Genomic DNA, 20,191 nt, shown 5'->3' with positions numbered 1-20,191 from the left:
AAAATGGGAAGTAAGCTAGGCAATGTGGTAAACAGGTTGTGTTGATATGAATCAGGGTCTCTTGGTGGTAAGTGTTGGGTAACAGCAAAGGGCACCGGTTTAAGATGGGACACTATTTTTTAAGTCTGGTTGTGATCTCTGTGACTCAAGTAAATCCAAATTTATATTCTTCTTCTGAAATAACAATAGTACATTAGTGCCTGTATAGTCTGCAATTAGGCAACACAAACAAATGCTTATGTTCAGAGCAGTAGTAAAAATAGTTTATTAATTAAAGCAAACATGCAGGTTCACACTACCGAGTTATGTCTGTGAGAAGCTTTCCTATGAATCTAACACATGTAAACATATATATATAAGGAACAATACAGTGAATATAAACACAAAAATCTTTGTGCTAAAGGAATTCATAAAGCACACTAAGCAGTATACTTACCATAAGGAAAGAATATCCTATCCAAAGGCTTCTCCAGCCATCAGGACATTGTGGGATTGTGTTGTCTTGGCTGTGAACGGCAACAGCCTGAGAAGGAGCTTCGCATACAGAACAGCGACTGATGTAGTTTCTAATCTGAGCGTTGGCCACTGGCATCATTGGGATCGGAGCCGTGGTCGACAGCCAGTAAGACTTGTCATTTCGGCTAGCATAGTAGCAAACCTCATTAATATTGCAGTAGACAAAAGGCATTGTGCTAAATCGGGGCAGACAAGATCCAGCAAGTCCTAAAATATAAAATAGATTGTATGGAAATTGAAAAAATATACTACATACAAAAATCTATATGGCAAGCTGGCCCTGTTAGGATTTTATGAATCTGTTATACTTCATGTGTTCTCCTTTATTCTGTGCAGGTACAGTTAGGTCCATAAATATTTGGACAGAGAACTTTTTTCTAGTTTTGGTTTTGTACATTACCACAATTAATTTTAAATGAAACAACTCAGATGCAGTTGAACTGCAGACTTTCAGCTTTAATTCAGTGCACGCCCAAGCCATCACACTGCCTCCGCCATGTTTTACAGATGATGTGGTATGCTTTGGATCATGAGCTGTTCCACACCTTCTCCATACTTTTTTACCACGCCTTCTCCATACTTTTTTACCACGCCTTCTCCATACTTCTTGCCATCATTCTGGTAATGGTTGATCTTGGTTTCATCAGTCCAAAGAATGTTTTTCTAGAACTGTGCTAGCTTTTTTAGATGTTTTTGAGCAAAGTCCAATCTAGCCTTTCTTTTCTTGAGGCTTATGAGTGTCTTGCACCTTGCAGTGCACCCTCTGTATTTACTATCATGCAGTCTTCTCTTTATAGTATACTTTGATATCGATACGCGGAAAAATCTTCCACATACAAGCAACCTTTTATCTGCTTAATTGATAATGAAATAACAAAGGAATTGCCTACACCAGCCCATGAAATAGCCTTTGAGTCAATTGTCCAATTACTTTTGAGCCCCTGAAATGAAGTGATTGTGTAAAAAAAGGCTTTAGTGCCTCACATTTTTATGCAATCTTTTTGTTCAACTCACTGAAATAAAGCTGAAAGTCTGCAGTTCAACTGCATCTGAGTTGTTTCATTTAAAATGAATTGTGGTAATGTACAGAACCAAAATTAGAAAAAAGTTGTCTCTGTCCAAATAATTATGGACCTAATTGTATCTGTTTTGTTCTCTACATGAGATCCTTGTGTTGAATATGTTTTACCTCCTTTTATTCTCCATAGACTATAACACAGTCTAGGAATAAAAAAGGTTAATTGCAGAGTCTTTTATACTGATACTCATAGTAGCAAACCTCATCGATATTGCAGTAGACAAAAGGCATTGTACTAAATTGGGGCAGACAAGATCCAGCAAGTCCTAAAATATAAAACAGATTGTATGAAGACTGAAAAAATACACTACATACAAAAATCTATATGGCAAGCTGGCCCTTATCGGATTTTAGCAATCTGTTATACTTCATGTGTTTTCTTATACTCAGTGCAGGTATCTGCTTTGTTCTCTACAGGAGATCCTTGTGTTGAATATGTTTTACCTTCCTTTCATCTCAATAGACTATAACATAGTCTAGGAATAAAAAAGGCTCATTGCAGAGTCTTTTATACTGAGCTATAATTAAATATATTCATTAGGCCTACTACCAACTGTTAGAGTGAATATCATCAATTTAGATAATATACCATGGCTGTATAATTTATATACCATAAGCTCAGTAGCACCTTACATATTAACGTTCTTGCTGTGTCCCTCTTGTATATAAGAATCAAACACTTTGTATGACTTTGTTGTATTCACATATGACATTGGACCCTATTACTTGTATTTATATTGCCACCAGTGACAGACATTGTACTCACCCAGATCTTGGTTGTGAGCCTTTTCTTGACCTTCTACATAGAGCAAGCTATAACCATCCCAAAGTCTGTTCATTCCAACTGGACACTGAGGAATTGTTTCAGCTTGGCTGTGTTTCACCAAGGTATAGCCAACACTTACACTCCTTCCAGGCATACCAGGTAATCCACTGATGCCCTGTTTTCCTGGGGCACCTGTAAACACAGGCAAAGGTCAGATATGGCACTGTATGGAATACACAGGATGTGCAATATATAATATCAGATGTACACAGGATGGAATTGGTTTCTATGTTTTTAATATATACATTTTACTAAATGAACTGTCACACTAGAGCACAGATGGACTGGAAAATTTTCAGCCAAGTACCACTTGTTCCCCTTCTTAAACAGATTAAACAATATCATTTAGGGTCATCTAAAAGAGTCATTACCTTCAAACCCAGGAGGTCCTGGAATCCCAGGCTCACCAGGATCACCAGTAAACCCAGGCTGACCTGGAGATCCATTCCTTCCCATCTGCCCTGGACGGCCAGGAAAACCTTTGCTGCCTGCAAAGAAATTAGTAAGTACAACAGTGGTAAGACACAGACTGCAATAAACCAATAATGAATGCTAAAACACTGCCTGTTTATAAAACACCAAAATGCTGAGACAATTTATTTCTTATACATCAGCCCCACAGTCTGTTTCAGATGATTTGGATATTAAGATCATAGGAATCACTGAATTACCATTATGTACAGAGTACAGGACTGTTACCAATTAATTCTAGACCAATAAAATAAGTGTAATTTTGTCAGATAAACTGCAGGAACTGAATATATTGAATGTTTCCATGGACTATCCAAAACAATTCAAATATTTTAGGATAAATAAAGCAAGCACATTAACATCCAAACACTTGTCCTCCTTACCGGGAGGTCCTGAAAGTCCCTGTAAACCTCTTTCACCAGCCCCACCATCAAAGCCATTAATTCCAGGAAGACCTGGTGGTGCAAAAGCAGAATCTGGGTAGTCTAGGGGAGGTGGACCTGGACGTCCTACTGAACCTGGAAAACCTGTTGGAGGAAACAAATTATTTTTAATTAATGGAAAGTAATTTCCCAACATACTTCAGAGCTAAAGGCCAATTAAAATCATATAAATGAAAACTAAAATTACAAAGATACAATTGTGTCTTCTTTTCCCTACAAGCCAACATGTTTAATCATATAGAAATTTAAAGCATGCCTTTTGTAGATTTAAAGTTGTCATAAATATAGACAGCAGAATGTTTCATGAACGTATCTGCTATGATAATGTTTTATATAGTTAGTAATATAAACGCATATTTACCTTGGTTCCCTTTTTCTCCCTTAGGCCCGGGATATCCAGGATCTCCAACTGGACCTTCTTTGCCTGGGCTTCCAATAAATCCTGGATCACCTCTTAGACCTAAATAGAAAGTTACACAAAAAGATTGGCTCTTTAATTGGTAATGGGGAGTATTGTCTATGTTTATTATTGCAATTACTATTCTTTATGCCCATGGAGATGTTTTCTATTATTTTTTACTACTACTTCTACACAAGTGGATCTGTATTATCTGTTATTTAATGCCAGTCTGTTTATATTACAGCATACAAATGTGGTTATGCCCACTACAAGGGAATACTTAAGGGGATAAGTTGTAAAACATTAAACAAAGCATTGGTGTGTTCAAACTTCGCTCTCAACAGTTGTTTTTAATGGTTGCCATGAGCTATTATTGCCTACTATTTCTAAATCTAAAGCTTTAATAAAAAACAAAAAACAAAAAAAAAACTTCTTGTGTTTACCCACATTTACCCACTGTTTTTACTAAAATATGTTTAAAATGTCCACATTATACATTATGCATAAACTGAAATAGAAATTTTTACAATGGAAATTATAAATGAATGAATAAAATAGCCTAAATTTCTACTATGCTGTAAAACCTAACCCCCTTTTCTATATATGTCAAGTCAACCAATCTTTGGATACAACCCCTAAAAATACAGCTTTATCAAACAATTACTTTTTTATGATTTTAAAACTTTGGGCTGCATTGTAACTTTTTTGATACTATCGGTTTATTAGAGCCATTGTCAGCAATCTGTTAGATATTGCCAAACCTCCTGCAAGTAAGCACTAGCAGGTATGTAGTTCTAAAACTAACCACAGGAGTAACATTCTCTTAAAATATGAAATGCCTTTGGTACATATATTATGGCCAAGTGTGGGACCCCAGCATTTTAGATTAGTTTGTACTGGCTTGTTTTCTTGCAGGAGATAAAATACATAGTGATTTCACATAGACGATAAACTATGCTGAATAGTCGCACCCCATAATGGTCAATGTAAAACAGGCGAAGGTGTCCTCTTTTCCCTTTTAAACTTCCATAATTTGGTTTTATGTCTGCAGAAGAAAGTGGTAATGTTCTGCAGTAATATATGTATATGAGTCTCCCCTGCTGCATTTGTTATAAAAGAAAAATGATCAACTTTAGAATGTAGTAGAAAAGTGAAAGAGCGTCTAGTAACTGCCACTACTGCCACTAGATATACGATTCAAAAGTTGAAACACATACCTTTCACACCAGGAGCTCCAGGGCTGCCAGGATTTCCAGGGGCACCTGCATCTCCTTTTATACCAGCCCTGCCAGGTATTCCTGGTAATCCAGAATCTCCTGTGTCTCCTTGATTGGAGGCTGGACCTGGGGGGCCACGTGGTCCAGGGCGTCCTGGCATTCCTGAGAATCATAAAATAGATAACATTATGGGGAATTTTTGACAACGAATCAATACATTACATTTTTACATACCTGATTGTATCACTCATATTAAAAAAAACACTGATAAACAGAGAATGTTTAATGTGAATGATTACCATGGAGCAGTATTTATTCTATGTAAGAAAATTCAATAAAGGAGCTTGGCTGTAAGTGACAGAGCCAAAGAGAGCTAACATACCTGGATAACAGGAACCTACAGGTAATATTAGTTTTCAGAGCATTCTGTGAGCCCCAAATCTAGCACCCTATTTAAAATATTGACTTTAAAAAATGTTTAATCATCATAAATAATGATGTTTAATATAGTGAGGCTCGTAGTTACATGTTCTAAGCCTCAAAAAGCTAAAGGTGAGAATGTGAAAGCTCTGAATTTAGGACAGAAGCTAATACTTTCATAATAAAGTGAATTGGATTTCACGGCCTCTGAGATACTCTAAAATAAAGTAGCAACCTGCAGAGAAGAAGAACAGTAAACATACTATTTATTCTCTCTACTTACCTGAGTGTTTTAGGGTATTCTTTTCACATGCACACCTAATAGAAAAAATCATCTTACAGAACAATTTTGAACCATAAAATTGTTACTGTTGTGTGTGTGCATATTGTTTACATTATTTTATAAAGATTTAGCTGCAAATGGCATTAGCTGAAAATGCCTAAAGCATATGCTACTTAACACATAATACAGTTTATGCTACAAAATTAAATTATTCATACCCATCTCTCCATCAAGTCCAGCAGGTCCAGGGTCTCCAGGCAATCCAGGTATGACATTTGTGACTCCTGCTGGCCCAGGTGGTCCAGGAGGTCCCGGAATACCAGGAAAGCCTAAAAAATATAGATATTTTATATCAGACTCAATCCCACATGCCTCTGTCATAGCAAAGAAGTAAATGTGAATCCAGTGTCTGACACAACAACAAAATTGAGGCTGAGCCCGCCTTATGTGGAAAATACCAAATGACTTGGGAATTAAAAAGTAAATTCAAGTTATCTTCAAGATCTCTTCTTACCTTTATCTCCAGGATTGCCTTTTGGACCATTAAATCCAGGCTGTCCAGGTAATGTGTTTGGAGATCCTCTTTCACCTTTTGGGCCAGGAAATCCAGGGGCCCCTGGACGTCCAGGTTCATTTAAACCTAAAACAATAATAATATAATATAACAGTACAACATACAGACTTTACACACATGTTCTGACTAGCAGTAAATTTTATTTTTTTAAGTATCTTCACTGACAAACAAATCTTCCACAAAAGATAATTTTAGAAGTTCGTCCAATTTTTTTAACAAAGGTCTGGTAATGACTGCTTGAAGCCTTTTGGGCCTAGGCAAGAATGCCCAAATTCACTTATAGTGGTCAGCCTATTTATTTGTGCTTCTATGCAGCATTCCTGGAACCAGTTCTGGTTCTGGAAGCTGAAAAGTAAATATCCACTCCCGTTTTACAGGTATGGACTTTCCTGAAAGCATTTTAAAATGGGATCTCTTTGACTAAATAATTTGTATTCACAGCCCATGTGTACTAAAGAAATTGATAGTATGAAATGCTATGTTATGATTTCTTTGTGCAAGAGTTATTAATACTATTTACAAAAAACTGAATTTACAATCTGTAGTCATTACCAGGTGTGCCAGGTAATCCTCTTGTGCCAGGCAAGCCATTTAATCCATTCAGCCCACGTGAACCAGAAGAGCCTAAATAAATCCAGAAATGTACACGTGTTACTGTAATGCTATAGCAAAAAAGTGAAAATCATAATATACATGATACATTTTATTGTTTATAGTTACAGTTTAACTTCTTTCAAACAGCAAGTTTACAAGTTGAAACCATACAATATTTGTGACCCGTTTTACCTAATAAGGTAAATTTATTTGATTCACACAGACAGCAAAGCCATTTTCTGTACCTGCCTGAAAACTACAGTGAATTTAAGTGATACAGCCTGGTTGAAGACCTTACTCAAAATATGGACATGGACACAATAATGAAAAAGGAAGCAACAGGCTAATGTCATCTAGTACTCTCCAATCTTGGAGTCATGATCTAAAACCCAGAGTATCCAGTAAGAAGATGATGACACCAGTGAGGGAACATAAAACTGACTGAAGTTGATCCAAGTATAAATCGACTAATGATTTTTTTCAAGAGACAGCATTCCGCAAGATAATAGAGCTTTGATTAGTTTGGGCTGTTGTCCCTCCCTCCACCTTTCTTCAGTAGCTTTATGATGCTAATATCAAGATAATTTAGGAACTTATGCTAGATGCTTGTAAAAATACATTTAAATTATATCTAAAGCCACAAGGTTTTTTGGATATAGGGGGGAAGGGTTAAAATTGAGTAAAGTTTTTTACACCTTGCTGTACATTTCTAAAATAATGTTCTAAATACCATATCTATTGGTTTGGAATATTAGGTAGGTAAAATTGAGATCCTTCTGAAATTTGCTGTTCCTTTCAGTCCTTCCCCATTTGGCTACAAAAACTAATTTGTAGAGGTGGTGTTTACAGACTATTTTGTGCATATAGGCACCTCAACAGTTATGGAAACATTTTTTGCTTTCCCAATCTTGAACACTGTCCCATCTCTTCTCTAAACCTTTGTGCATTACCATGCGGAGGGCTAAAGGCTTTCTTAATCCTTAAGTCTCATATATATGATATATCAAACACAGGCCCCACTTTCTTTCATGATTAGCAGAGCATTTGGGTTCCCCACCATCTTATACAACTTGGAACAGTATGGCCTGAGGGAACAGCTCTCACAAGAAGGGAGCTTACAGGTTACAAACGATTAATGGCCGGTCGTCCGATAATTGTTAACAAAAAACGTACACAACGACTGGTCATTGACGCTGATGAACAAGGAATATCGCTGGAAACCAATGACTGATTGGGCAATGATCGTTCGCTATCTATTGTTTGTACGGTCGTTCAGTAATCGTGGATGGTTCTGTGGTACACTTACTCTGGTACACGTCACTTCCTGTACCGTTCAAATGATCATATCTAGTGTGTGTACATTATTGGTGGATTGTATTAGAAAATAATCATGAATAATCATCGATCGGTTGTTAATTGTTTGTTTTCTAACGATAATTATTGCACGTGTACCCAGCCTTAGGAACTTATTCTAAGATTTCATTGACCATAGGATTCAAGCTGCTACATGAACAATAGCTAAGCAATACCTAAACCAGATTTACCTGTATCTATGACCCTTGAGAAGCTGTAATATATAATTCATACTTTTGCAGATGCTTTGCGAACTTTGTTGGGAGTGTTGTATCCTGTTTCTGATATCTTTATCTAATGAGTGATATTTGATGCTATCTACCTTATACCTTACAGTATACTCACTTGTATTTTTCTAATGGACAGTACTGTAAATCTGTATAGTCATATGATTTTTAAATTATTGGTGTATATCTTATCTGCCTATGACATATGCAGGTTCTGATTTGGACATATTTGTCTCACAAAATTATATTTCCACTTAAAACCTTTATTAGGAATAATATAACATATGTTGGGTTGGTTTAAAATCATAATAAAATATAATACGGTACTAGTATGAATACCAGCAATGCTTGTAGATTGGTGTTTCAATACCTTTAACACCTGGGGCTCCTGCAGGTCCAGGAAATCCTTGAGGCCCAGGTAATCCAGGGGTTCCTACAAACCCAGGGTTTCCTCGAAATCCCTGAAGCCCAGGAGATCCTATGAATTATATAAAAATACACAAATAATCATAATTGATTATCTTTACACATACTAGTACCTAACAGTGAATATGCTTACATGTCTTAAGCCCCCCAATGGGTACAAAGCAGACAAAAAGATACAAAAAGATCTGTTACATTTCAAATACAGTAACTTGTCACAAGTAAAGCACATTACCTGGTAAACCTGGACGGCCAGGCTCTCCAGATATGCCTTTTACGCCAGGGCTACCAGGTCTTCCACTTGATCCAGCATCTCCTGGGAATCCATCAAAACCATTTAAACCTATAGGATAAAAAAAAGAAAAAGTAGAAAAAGATAAAGGCTAAAATAACATCCTGAAAATGTAATTAAAACCTTAAGTTGTTGCAAAGTTTAAAAATGTGTGTGTCCCTACATGAAAGGGAGTTTCCAATAGACTGAGTTTCCAATAGACTAGATCATTTTAGTATGCTAAAGCTGGGGACAGACAGAGTAAAAATGACAGTTTGACCACTTTTTTTTGGACAAAAATAATAACTAAAAGAGAAAAAAGTGTTGCTACAATTGCTCCTCCTCCTGGTTCTAGATTTACAAAGGCAGTGGGTGAACTATAAGTAAACACTTACCAATACCAACAAAAATGCAAAATTGTGCAAGGACAGAAACACTGGGAAACTGGCTGGGATATTCTGGCAGGAAGTAGTGTGAACCTGGAATGTGTTGCAGGCACATGATGCCTGCATGAATGTGTGCTGCCATCTGGTAGTCCCATAGTTTAGCTTGTTGATTCTTGAAAGAAATAAAAGGCAAATACAAATGGGAGATTTTAACTAAATTGTACCTTGATTTCCTGGTGTTCCACGTTCTCCTTTGGGTCCTGGAACACCGGGCTGCCCTAGAGTATCCCCACGGTCACCTACAATGAATAATAAAAATAAATGTCATAAATGCAACTACTTAACAAACTACAGATAATTGTCTAATTTTTTTCAGTGACATAAAAAAGCAAAATAAATAGGTGCTACAAAATGACAGCAGAAAAACAATAAACATGCTAATACTTGTGGACCACTAGTCTATAGTTTATATTCTAAAAACTGCAGTGATTCAGTAACAGGCAAAAACTGGGCATTTGCAAGCGCCAAAAAACCCCTAGCAAAGCATACAAATATATTTTCATGTTCTTTTGTTATTGAAACTCTATTAAAGAAAACTGGTTGCAAATGGTTAAAAAGCAGTTTTAATTCCAATCTATAGAAGCGATTGGGCAGCAAACTACTCTGGACAGAGCATGTAGCATCTGAAAAAAAGTTTAATAATGCTACTGCAAGCAAATGCCTGAAAAGCTTTTTTCCAAGCTTAAATCTCACTGACAGAAGTGTTTCATTACTAAGTCCATCACATGTTAAAGCTAATTTCTTACGCTAGAGACTGCAATACATAAACTATTTTGTCAACTAGTGACTTAGTAATTGTATATATACTCAATTTAATTATAACAAACCTTTTTCACCAGGTCGTCCAGGAGAACCTGCAAAACCAGGGATACCTGGTAATCCATCTGCACCCTAAAAGGCAAACATATAGGTTAGCATTTACATTTATTTGTATGCTTTGTCCGATTATATACATATTTGTTAGCATTTTCATTGTCAAAACATTGTCAGGTTATTATTGCTGTGTTCCCACTCGGGAGATTCACCTTCCCTGTGTGTTTTGGTGATTATTGATGCCAAGAAGTGAGGGAAAATGCAAAGTTTTGACTTGTCACTGGAACCAGAAAAAAAAGGCAATCTTCCAATAAGAACTACAGTTTAGATGTACACAGTTTACAAAATGGGTAACATTTCCCAATTTTTAAAGTTTGAGCTACAGGAAAAAGTAAAAAAGATACAATTCACATTTTATATTTATGTTCCAAAACAAGTAGAAGCAAGTGAACACATAGAGATTAAATTAAAATCCTGATCCCCTTCTGCATCGGTCAGGGTGAACGGAGAAATGTCCTCACCTTTCAGTATCTCTAATGGCACTAGACAGGGCTGTCCCCTATCCCCCCTTATTTTTATTCTGTCGCTGGAACCTTTATTGTCCGCAATACGTTCCAACCCCAATATTCAGGGCCTTCTGATAGATGGTTGTGAGCATAAGGTGGCGGCTTATGCGGATGATCTTCTTTTCATCAGCACTAACCCTCTTACTTCCTTGCCAAACCTTATTTACACGATACGGGAATATGGGTTGGTGTCAAATTTTAAAATCAATTACTCTAAATCTGCAGCCTTGAGTATCTCGATGCCTCAGGCCCTTAGATCCCGCCTCATTCCATCATTCTCTTTTAAATGGGAAGATAAGGCACTAAAGTACCTGGGGACTCGGATTCCAGCGGATCTGTCTCAGCTCTATATTCTGAATTTCGCTCCAATTCTCACTACTATTAATAAAGATTTAGAACAGTGGTCCTCTCTGACTCTATCCTGGCTGGGTCGGATACAGGCAGTGAAGATGAATGTCTTGCCGCGGATCCTGTATCTTTTTCAGGCCTTGCCAATCTTTCTGCCGGCTTCATTCTTCAAATCATTACATTCTAAGGTGTTCCACTTTATTTGGGGTAAAAGGGGCCATAGACTGAGCAGGAGTTTAATATTCAGGGATAGGAACGGGGGAGGTCTGAGCGTCCCCAATTTCTCTTTATACTATATGGCGACACATATGGTCCGCATTTTAGACTGGTTCAGACATGGGGAGTTTAAGGTAAAGGTGGAGCAATCTTTCACACCTGTTCCTCTGTCAGCGCTCCCCTGGTTACAGAAACTCCCTCACTCGAACTTGAGAGCTCATCCTGTGATCTTTGCTACGTGGAGGGCTTGTCGGAGACCCTTGTTTGAACTCAACCTGTCGCCTAGACCTTCTCCCCTGTATCCGATAATTGGCAATCCCGCCTTTCCCCCCGGGTTGGAAGATGGGAGATTCGGGGGGTTGCGTGAGAGGGGACTCCTTAGGGCGGAACACTTTGTCCACCAAGGACGTTGGGTTTCGCTGGAGACATTGACAGATAGTATGGGTGATTTTAATCTTGATTTTTGGAGGTCCCTGCAACTACATAATTTTTTACTGTCTCTTCCCCCGGAACATTGCACTCACCGCGCGAAAACGAGTTTTGAGATGACATGTGTGGGAAGTGGCCCGCTTAGACATTCTTTGTCTTACCTGTATGCTGTGCTCAATCAGACCCCAGAGACCTTTTGCCCCTCATATTTGCGTGCATGGGAGGCTGAACTGGGGCTTGCTTTGAGCCCGGAGCAACAATGTAGGATTATCACTTCGGTTCAACGGTCCTCTACATGCAGCAAGTATCGAGAGCTTAGTTTTAAGGTCCTCTCTCGGTGGTATAGGACCCCAGAGCGGCTACATAGTATTTTCCCTGATGTCTCGGACAGATGTTGGCGGTGTAACCAAGGAAGGGGCACCATGTTACACATTTTTTGGTCGTGCCCGTTATTGGATTCATACTGGGATCAGGTGAGGGATCTCATGCAGAAGGTCACAACTCACAATATACCTGGGGATCCCGGGTTTTTCCTCTTGCATCACAATACTATTCCAGATAAGAGTTACAGGAATTCCATTCTCAGACACCTTATAGTGGCAGCAATTGCCTGTATTCCTATGCTATGGAAGACAGTGTCGGTCCCCACGGTGGGCATGTGGCTCCACAAGGTTAATGATATCATGCTCATGGAGGACATGACTGCGAGCCTGAGAGGCACGCAAGAGAAATTTAATATGTTATGGGGTGGTTGGATTTACTATCGGGACACACTGGAGTTCAGGCGCCACCTGGACCCGAGCCTCTCAGGCTGAGGGAGGGGGGCCTGGAGTATCTCAGGTTACATTCACTTACTTGTTCTTTATAACACCCTTTGCAGCACCGATTGTCCGATGATGCTGATTTGCCTGTAACTACACCACGGGTAACTTCTTTGTTTGTGTTATGATGTGATATATGCAATGCACCGGTCTCTGTTTCCCCATACTTACCATTGTTCAGCTTTTTGTCTTACTCTGAGATTTTATTGTTTCTATCTATGTGTTTTTTATGTATTGTGTTCTTTTTTCCCAATAAAATAAAAAATAAAGAATGTTAAAAAAAAATTAAAATCCTGATAACAAAACAATGATGGTAAGGATGAAAATTTGACAACCATATAAATGAAGTCTTAATATTTGTTTACAGTCTTAGTTTATTATTTGTGCTTTAGCATTTTTCCTAAATAGCTCATATATCAAATATTATATATATATATATATATATATATATATATATATATATATAATTCACTTATTCACTTTAAGGTCATTGCAAAGAACAAGAGGGCATTCTTTGCATCTGGAGGAAAAGAAGTTTAAGCTCCTGATGGAAGGGATTATTCACTGTAAGGTCTGTGAAAATGTGGAATCGGCTCCCTCAGGAAGTAGTTTCAAAAACTACTATAGATTGCCTTAAGAAAAAGATGGATGTTTTTTTCTAGAAGCACAGATAATAACTGGGTATTAAAGCTTTAAAATAAGGATAACAGTAACTGTTGATCCAGGGAACATCCGATGTCTCATGGAATCAGGAAGGAATTTTTTTCCCTGTTGGAGCAAATTGTATAAGGGATTTTGTTTGTTGTTTGGATCAACAATGTCCATGGGGTTTTATACCTGGGATATATTTATTTCCCCAGTAGTAGAACTTGATGAACTTATGTCTTTTTGAAACCCATGTAACTCTGGTGGTTGGGGGGAACACTGGTGGGTTTCTGCAGTCTTAAAGCCATCCTAAATCTGTCCAATACATTAGAAACTATTTTTCAGTCTCTACAAATATGATATCTACTGGGCTTATTCATGTGCCTATTCATGCATGCCTCATCCAATCACCTTAGAAAATAGCAATTAAAACATAGTAACTTACATTTATTCCTGGCATCCCAGGAAATCCGATAATCCCTGGTGTCCCTTTCAGTCCAGGAGGACCTGGTCTTCCAAATGATCCAGGCAACCCAGGATCTCCACGTTGACCTTTCTCTCTTCCTGGTATTCCTGGGATCCCAGGGAGGCCAGGTGACCCTGGCAGACCAGGGAAACCTTTATCACCTGTTAAAAATATTATGATTACCATTAATAATCTAATTTACTAAACCAAAGGTATACTGAAGCATTTTGTGAGACCAAAGACATGTTTTATTATACAGGAAAATACAATGAACCCATAAAAGTTTCCAGAGAACCAACTGACCCAAACTAAATGACATGCACATAGTATAAATTGATTTCTATAGGTGAGTAGCTTTGTCTGGAAAGTTTCAGACTTGAACTGTTTTTACCTGTTTCAAGCCTGCTGTACAATCCCCTGTTGGTCGGGCTATGACTTGAATAGGTCACATTACACAGTTATGATACATCTAAAGGAAGTTGTACAGAGAATATATATGATTGTATCAGCATGTTTGTGTTGTGTTTTTGTAGGGCTGTTTACACCATTTATTTGACTGTTTTACAGCTGAATATTAGGAAATTAAGATTTTGTACAAAGTGTACATAGTGTACTTTTCAATGATGAAAACACAAGCTGAAGTGATATCAAATGCAATTTTAATAGCAACACTTTAATTATATAAACATTACCTCGTTGGCCAGGAAACCCTGGTTGTCCACTTCTTCCTGGTTCTCCAGGTTCTCCTATAAGTGTGCTTGCATCCACAATTCTTTCAGGGCCTCGTGGGCCAGGATCACCTCTGCTCCCTGAGGAAATACAATGGAATAATGTCCCTAGCAGGCCACACAGCAAGTACTTTTATGACTGAAAGAGCAGGGACAGGATAGTGTGTTGTGGAAGATGAGGTTAAAAGAAAATTGTATAAAGGAGCCTAATGCCCAATGTGCTAGACACAGAAAATAATACAAATTATTCATAAGCAGTATTTTATACTTGGAAAATGGAGTGTTCCATATGGGTAAAAAAGATTTATTACAATGCATATTTTAGTATTGACTGTAAAGATAACAGATAAACATTTCTACTAAACCACTATACATTCTTTTTCTGATCTGTCAATCATCATTTACCATTGCTCTTAACAGGTAAACTTGAATTAGTCATCTGTAAAGTTAAATATTGTGCATAGAAGCACTAACAATTATTTAGGATTACACAATTATTTTCCTTTGACTACTAAAATAAACTGCACTAGATGGCTTACAATTTACATCAAAACCCTCCACAAAATGATCAGTTGCTGCTAGAAAATGGGGATCAAATAAAGAGAACATACAAAGTTAAACTCCTGCACTGCTGCTCCTCTCTGGTAATTCCTAACTACATCCCTATTATCGGGTTTTCATAATGGATGACAAGCTTATCAGTAAACATACCTTTATAATGAGAAATGTATACTGTTATGAACAATAATTACCTTTCTCCCCCTTTCGCCCTTCTAGTCCAGGAAGGCCATTTATTCCAGGTAATCCATCAAATCCTTTAAATCCATTGTTACCAGGTAGGCCCGGAAGCCCAGGCATACCAGGAAAGCCAATTAACCCAGGAGTACCTATATCACCTGGGAACCATTACAAAATAGTATCAGGTTGAATGATTTATAAATATTTTTACATTTTTAAACTACCGTATGTTTTATATCATGGATTCAATCCAACCTTTAGATCCTGTAAAGCCAGGCAGTCCATCTGGCCCATCTGGCCCTGGGGGGCCAGATAATCCTAATTCACCAGGGCGACCTGCATCTCCATTAGGACCTGGGATACCTTTCATCCCAGTTGGACCTGGGGGACCTACGTTTCCAGGAATGCCTTTTGCTCCAGGAAAGCCTGTAATAAACATACTCAGTATAAGAGTTAGCAACTAGACAGTCAGAAAAAAATAAAAAAAGTTCTGCTGCTTTTGGAAGACATCAGAACTGGAATATTCAGAAGCAGAAAAAAATATGAAGCGGAATGATATCTGAAATCATCAAAGTACATTTATTATTTTGCTACATATAGCCACCTAGCAGAAGTGACGTTAGCTGCAAAAGCATTAGTGGTCTACGTTACCTATTGCGTAAGTTACTGCCTATAACACTACAACTGACTGCAGTGAAACCCCTTATGATATCTTACTTTCTACATTTTGTGGTTTATTCCAATAGGTAATTAATGAATTATGAATATCAAATACCTGTGTTATCAGAAAAAAGAAGAAATATCTCTGTGTATATATTTTACCTACATCAATGAACCATTATGAAAGGGTGAAGCACAAATACTAATGGTGATTTTAGAAATCCTAATACTGGAAAAGCATTCAGCAATATTTCACATTTTGGGTAAATCAGATGATCAGAATTTTAACATTACAGCCGGTTAAATGGCGATAAGCAAAGTCTGGACATGGGTCTAACTCTTGATGAGCCTAAAAGTCAACAATATTAAGTAGCTTGTTTGCCAAATTTTTAAAGGAAAACCAGGTAAGTATAAAACTATTTGCTATTACAAGTCTTAAAAAATGCTATGAAATTGTTTATCTTATACGTGTGTTTAAATTTGTGATAATGAGTCACCATACAGACAAGCTAATAGCAAGAGTAGAAACTTGAGGCTCCTTAGCTAAGAGCAGGGGTCTGCTGCTGAACACAACATACATTTGGACAACTACAACACAAACATTTCCCTGATTTTGGAAACATTTGCAGAAAAATAAATTAGAATTGATGCATATAACTATTTACCGGCAGTAATTTCTCAATTAAGAGATGTTACAAACGTGGCCATATATTTGCAGTTAGTTTTTTTCTTTAAATATTATGGGACTGATTTAATAAAGCTCTCCAAAGCTGGAGAGGATACAATTTCATCAGTGAAGTTTGGTAATCCAAGAAACCTGGAATGGATTTCTTCAAAGTTATTTCCTATTTGTTAGCAAATGTTTTCAATCCTGGACCAGATCCATTCCAGGTTTGATGGATCACCCAGCTTTAATGATGAAAGTGTATCTTCTCCAGCCTTGGAGAGCTTTAATAAATCAGGACCTATATGTTTAAAAAGTTTTACTCACTTTTAAGCAATGTGAATGCCAAAATCTAGCAATTCTGGTATTGGCAAAAATGGGTTGGCATATCATTTTATTCCTAGAGTGGTGGGATGCTTGGAACTCTAGCAATTGAACCAGCCAGGCTCATTTGCACTCTTTTGAAATATTGAGATGACATAACAAGATGATTGCCTACATGCACAGAAATGAGCTGCTAAGCCTAATATGCAAGGTTTGCTTAACTAACAGTTTGGCCTATAAAATACCATGTATTTAACATTTATCGACAATTGATATGGTATATAAGACCACGTCCTATTTTATTTTATTACAAATATTTTACAGGTTTTGTTGTATGTTGTGATTAGCTACAGCAAGTTTCAAATAGAAAAACCATTTGATCTTAGTTCCAATGTATGAAACACTGCTTCATTTCATCTAAGCATTTGAACATTTTACAGAAGTATTGTCACAACACCTATTTCATACAATGGTTCTTTTCGTAGTGAAATAAGGGGTGTCACCTATGGTCATTTTAATGCCTGCAGCATCAAAAGCTAGTTAGTTCATCTGCTTTTATGCTACAGAGCACTTTCTCACCTTGACAGCCTATGTGAAGAAGTCGAAACCATAAAGTATGTCATCAAAATATGGAGGATTGATGGTATTTGGAAAAAAAGCATGATGAAGGAAAAACAGACAAAATGTATGAAAGATAGCACACAGTGAAAAAGAAACTGCTGACCGAGAGATACAATGAAAACAAGCAAATTATTTCTCTATTAAGGCATCCCATGGAAGGAAGGAAATCAGAAAGATGGAAAACAAAGTTGGGTAAGAATGATCAAGAGCAGCGTGCTGTATATGATTTGCTTTTAACACCTGATCAGTACTTAGGTTAGTAATCAGAAAATCAATACAAATCAGCAGAGATGTGCAGTAGCAGTACAATAGTACACTCTCTGTCATTTTGAAATGTATGCATTTACTCCTGACCAACCTGGACTAGGCACTGCCAGATAGTATACATAACTATGTGCTATATCTGGTATGAGATGAGCAAAATGGTCACCAGAAGTAAACCTGCCATTAGAGAAACATGGAGAATGCCAATGCTGATCATTTTCCTCTGAAAAGGCCACATTCCTGGTTGTCATAAAGAATCTCTAGCTTTTAGTGACTACCAAACCTAGCACCTATGCATGAATTGACTATACAGCAAAACACAAGCATATCTGTCTTCCTGTTGTTAACAAATATCTTAGGACAATCAACACAGAGTCATAGTAGAGAGCAAAACTTGAAGGTTGGGGCAGGACACAAGAGGAAGAACGATCACTGTTCACATAGTGCTTTTACACACACCGTTCTATGAAAAAGGGAGGAGGAAGTAAGAACAAGTGCCATAGGCTCATACAGCAATTGCCCATGTGTGTTAGTTCATCTAAGGATGGATTTTTTGAACACTGTCAGGGGACTGCTATACACTTGCTAAATTTTCACCTGAGACAAACATGTCCGTTCATCTCAAGCTATCATCATAATCATCTAGAAGGTGTACTTAGCTTTAGTCTTAGAAGAAATACACTTACTCACCTGCCATGTAGAAAATTTAGATAAAACCTTTCAGGAAAATACCAACAGAGAAAAGATAGTGGTGAGGAGATTACCTAAATTAGCAGTAGACTAGACTAAACTGTGCAGGAACTTTAGGAAATGAAGGGATCCAAGGACTTCACATGACTAACTCACATACTTACCAAACAACTATGACACCAAACCTGATACAGTCTAAAAACTGAAATGTATAAGAATATAAACCAAAGCGTTGGTGACTAAAATGATCAGCTAGCCCATGTACAAAATCAACAAATATTTTATTGTATTTATTGGCTCAGATAAAAAAAATATCTTTGGAGCTGGACTATTGGATCTAATGAAATATTTGTGGACTGTTGTATTCCTGGTGTGGTGTCTTCTCCAAGATTTTGCATGTGGACTATTTGCTGTGGGTCCCCTGGTTTATGGATTACCCTGTGCATTTTGGCAGCAGCCCTCTTTAGAATCATTGCAACTCTTTAAGGTATAAATGCATTTAAATAATTGAGTACATTTCTGAAATGTTCAACCATTATTACCTTTCAGACTCTCATACTTTGCTGCCTAAATGTTTTTTTTGGCTTCCCAGTATACAGCTTGTCCTATGCAATATACATGTTCTTCAAAAGATGTGCTGGAAAACAATCAGTTTAAATTCTGGTTTACCAATGTATTATTAAACATACCTGGTGGCCCTGGAAGTCCAATATCACCAATAGATCCTTGTTTCCCCTTACTGCCAGCAGCTCCTCCAAATCCTGGCTGACCTCTGGGACCTGGTCCACCTGGAAATCCTGAATTACCCTTTTCACCTTTAGCACCCATTAGTCCAGGTCGTCCATCTAAGCCTGTAACACAATTAAGAATTGGTCACTGCACAGTCATATCAACTAATCTGTTCACCTTGGAGAACTTTTAGTCAAAGCTGATGGACAGTATATTAAAAAATACACTCTTAAATCCAAACAATTGCTGTTTATGATTTTGGATGTCTAAAATAAAGCTAGAAAATACCTTTTTGTCCATCAAATCCAGGGTCTCCACGAACACCTTTATCTCCTATAAAACCAGGTCTTCCAGGTTCACCAGCAGCCCCAGGCTCAGCCCCCAGTACTTCGCCACGTGCTCCTTTGAAACCAGGCAAACCAGGGAGTCCCATCTTGCCTGGAACACCATCAATACCATCCAAGCCAGGAAATCCAGTAGGACCTTCATCTCCACGGGGGCCTGTAAAACCTGTAAGTCACAAGGCATAAGAAATTTAAATGATAAAGTTTATGCTTGTGTTGTTTGAAAATTCTAGCATTTATGCACAGTTGGCCCATACCTTGTGGTCCTGGCAATCCACCAAAACCTGGGCTGCCTGGTTGTCCTTTACTACCATCAAAGCCACGGAGGCCTGGGATTCCAGAGAATCCTTTTTCTCCTTTAGGTCCTGTGAATATTAATATCAAATATTTATTATTTCATTTTGCATGATTAATTTAACCTATTATTTTTCTTTTTCAAAGCAATTTGGATTTGATTCTAAAGTAATACATCCTGGTCTCTAGCAAGTCTCACAAAAGTTTGATGACATTGCTTTATATGTAAAACATGCAAAAATAAATATATATCCCTTTAAACCTGCCTACCTGGGTAACATTTTAATTT

At 37.5% G+C, this 20,191-nt stretch overlaps 1 protein-coding gene across 4 annotated transcripts in view; it reads right to left on the bottom strand.

The window, feature by feature from the left end:
• Positions 1–20,191, bottom strand: part of COL4A6 (collagen type IV alpha 6 chain) — a 131,283-nt gene that overhangs the window by 2,009 nt on the left and 109,083 nt on the right. For 3 of the 4 annotated variants that reach the window (XM_072431646.1, XM_072431648.1, XM_072431647.1), the window contains 20 exons: positions 19,866–19,973; positions 19,553–19,774; positions 19,225–19,386; positions 15,568–15,738; positions 15,327–15,470; positions 14,539–14,655; positions 13,826–14,007; positions 10,370–10,433; positions 9,707–9,781; positions 9,061–9,168; positions 8,773–8,880; positions 6,781–6,852; positions 6,169–6,294; positions 5,873–5,983; positions 4,952–5,113; positions 3,696–3,794; positions 3,275–3,418; positions 2,792–2,908; positions 2,361–2,552; positions 437–723 (listed from right to left, as the gene is read on the bottom strand). In XM_072431646.1, the coding sequence (XP_072287747.1) occupies positions 437–723; positions 2,361–2,552; positions 2,792–2,908; positions 3,275–3,418; positions 3,696–3,794; positions 4,952–5,113; positions 5,873–5,983; positions 6,169–6,294; positions 6,781–6,852; positions 8,773–8,880; positions 9,061–9,168; positions 9,707–9,781; positions 10,370–10,433; positions 13,826–14,007; positions 14,539–14,655; positions 15,327–15,470; positions 15,568–15,738; positions 19,225–19,386; positions 19,553–19,774; positions 19,866–19,973 (2,771 nt within the window). Of the gene's footprint in view, positions 1–436; positions 724–1,721; positions 1,861–2,360; positions 2,553–2,791; positions 2,909–3,274; positions 3,419–3,695; positions 3,795–4,951; positions 5,114–5,872; positions 5,984–6,168; positions 6,295–6,780; positions 6,853–8,772; positions 8,881–9,060; positions 9,169–9,706; positions 9,782–10,369; positions 10,434–13,825; positions 14,008–14,538; positions 14,656–15,326; positions 15,471–15,567; positions 15,739–19,224; positions 19,387–19,552; positions 19,775–19,865; positions 19,974–20,191 lie in introns of those variants that run through there. The other variant, XM_072431649.1, reaches the window with a different exon arrangement.

Source organism: Pyxicephalus adspersus, chromosome Z (assembly GCF_032062135.1).
Source record: "Pyxicephalus adspersus chromosome Z, UCB_Pads_2.0, whole genome shotgun sequence".
Lineage (NCBI taxonomy): Eukaryota > Metazoa > Chordata > Amphibia > Anura > Pyxicephalidae > Pyxicephalus > Pyxicephalus adspersus.
The sequence above is the reverse complement of the archived record's forward strand: the minus strand, read 5'-3'. Positions and strand labels throughout refer to the sequence as shown.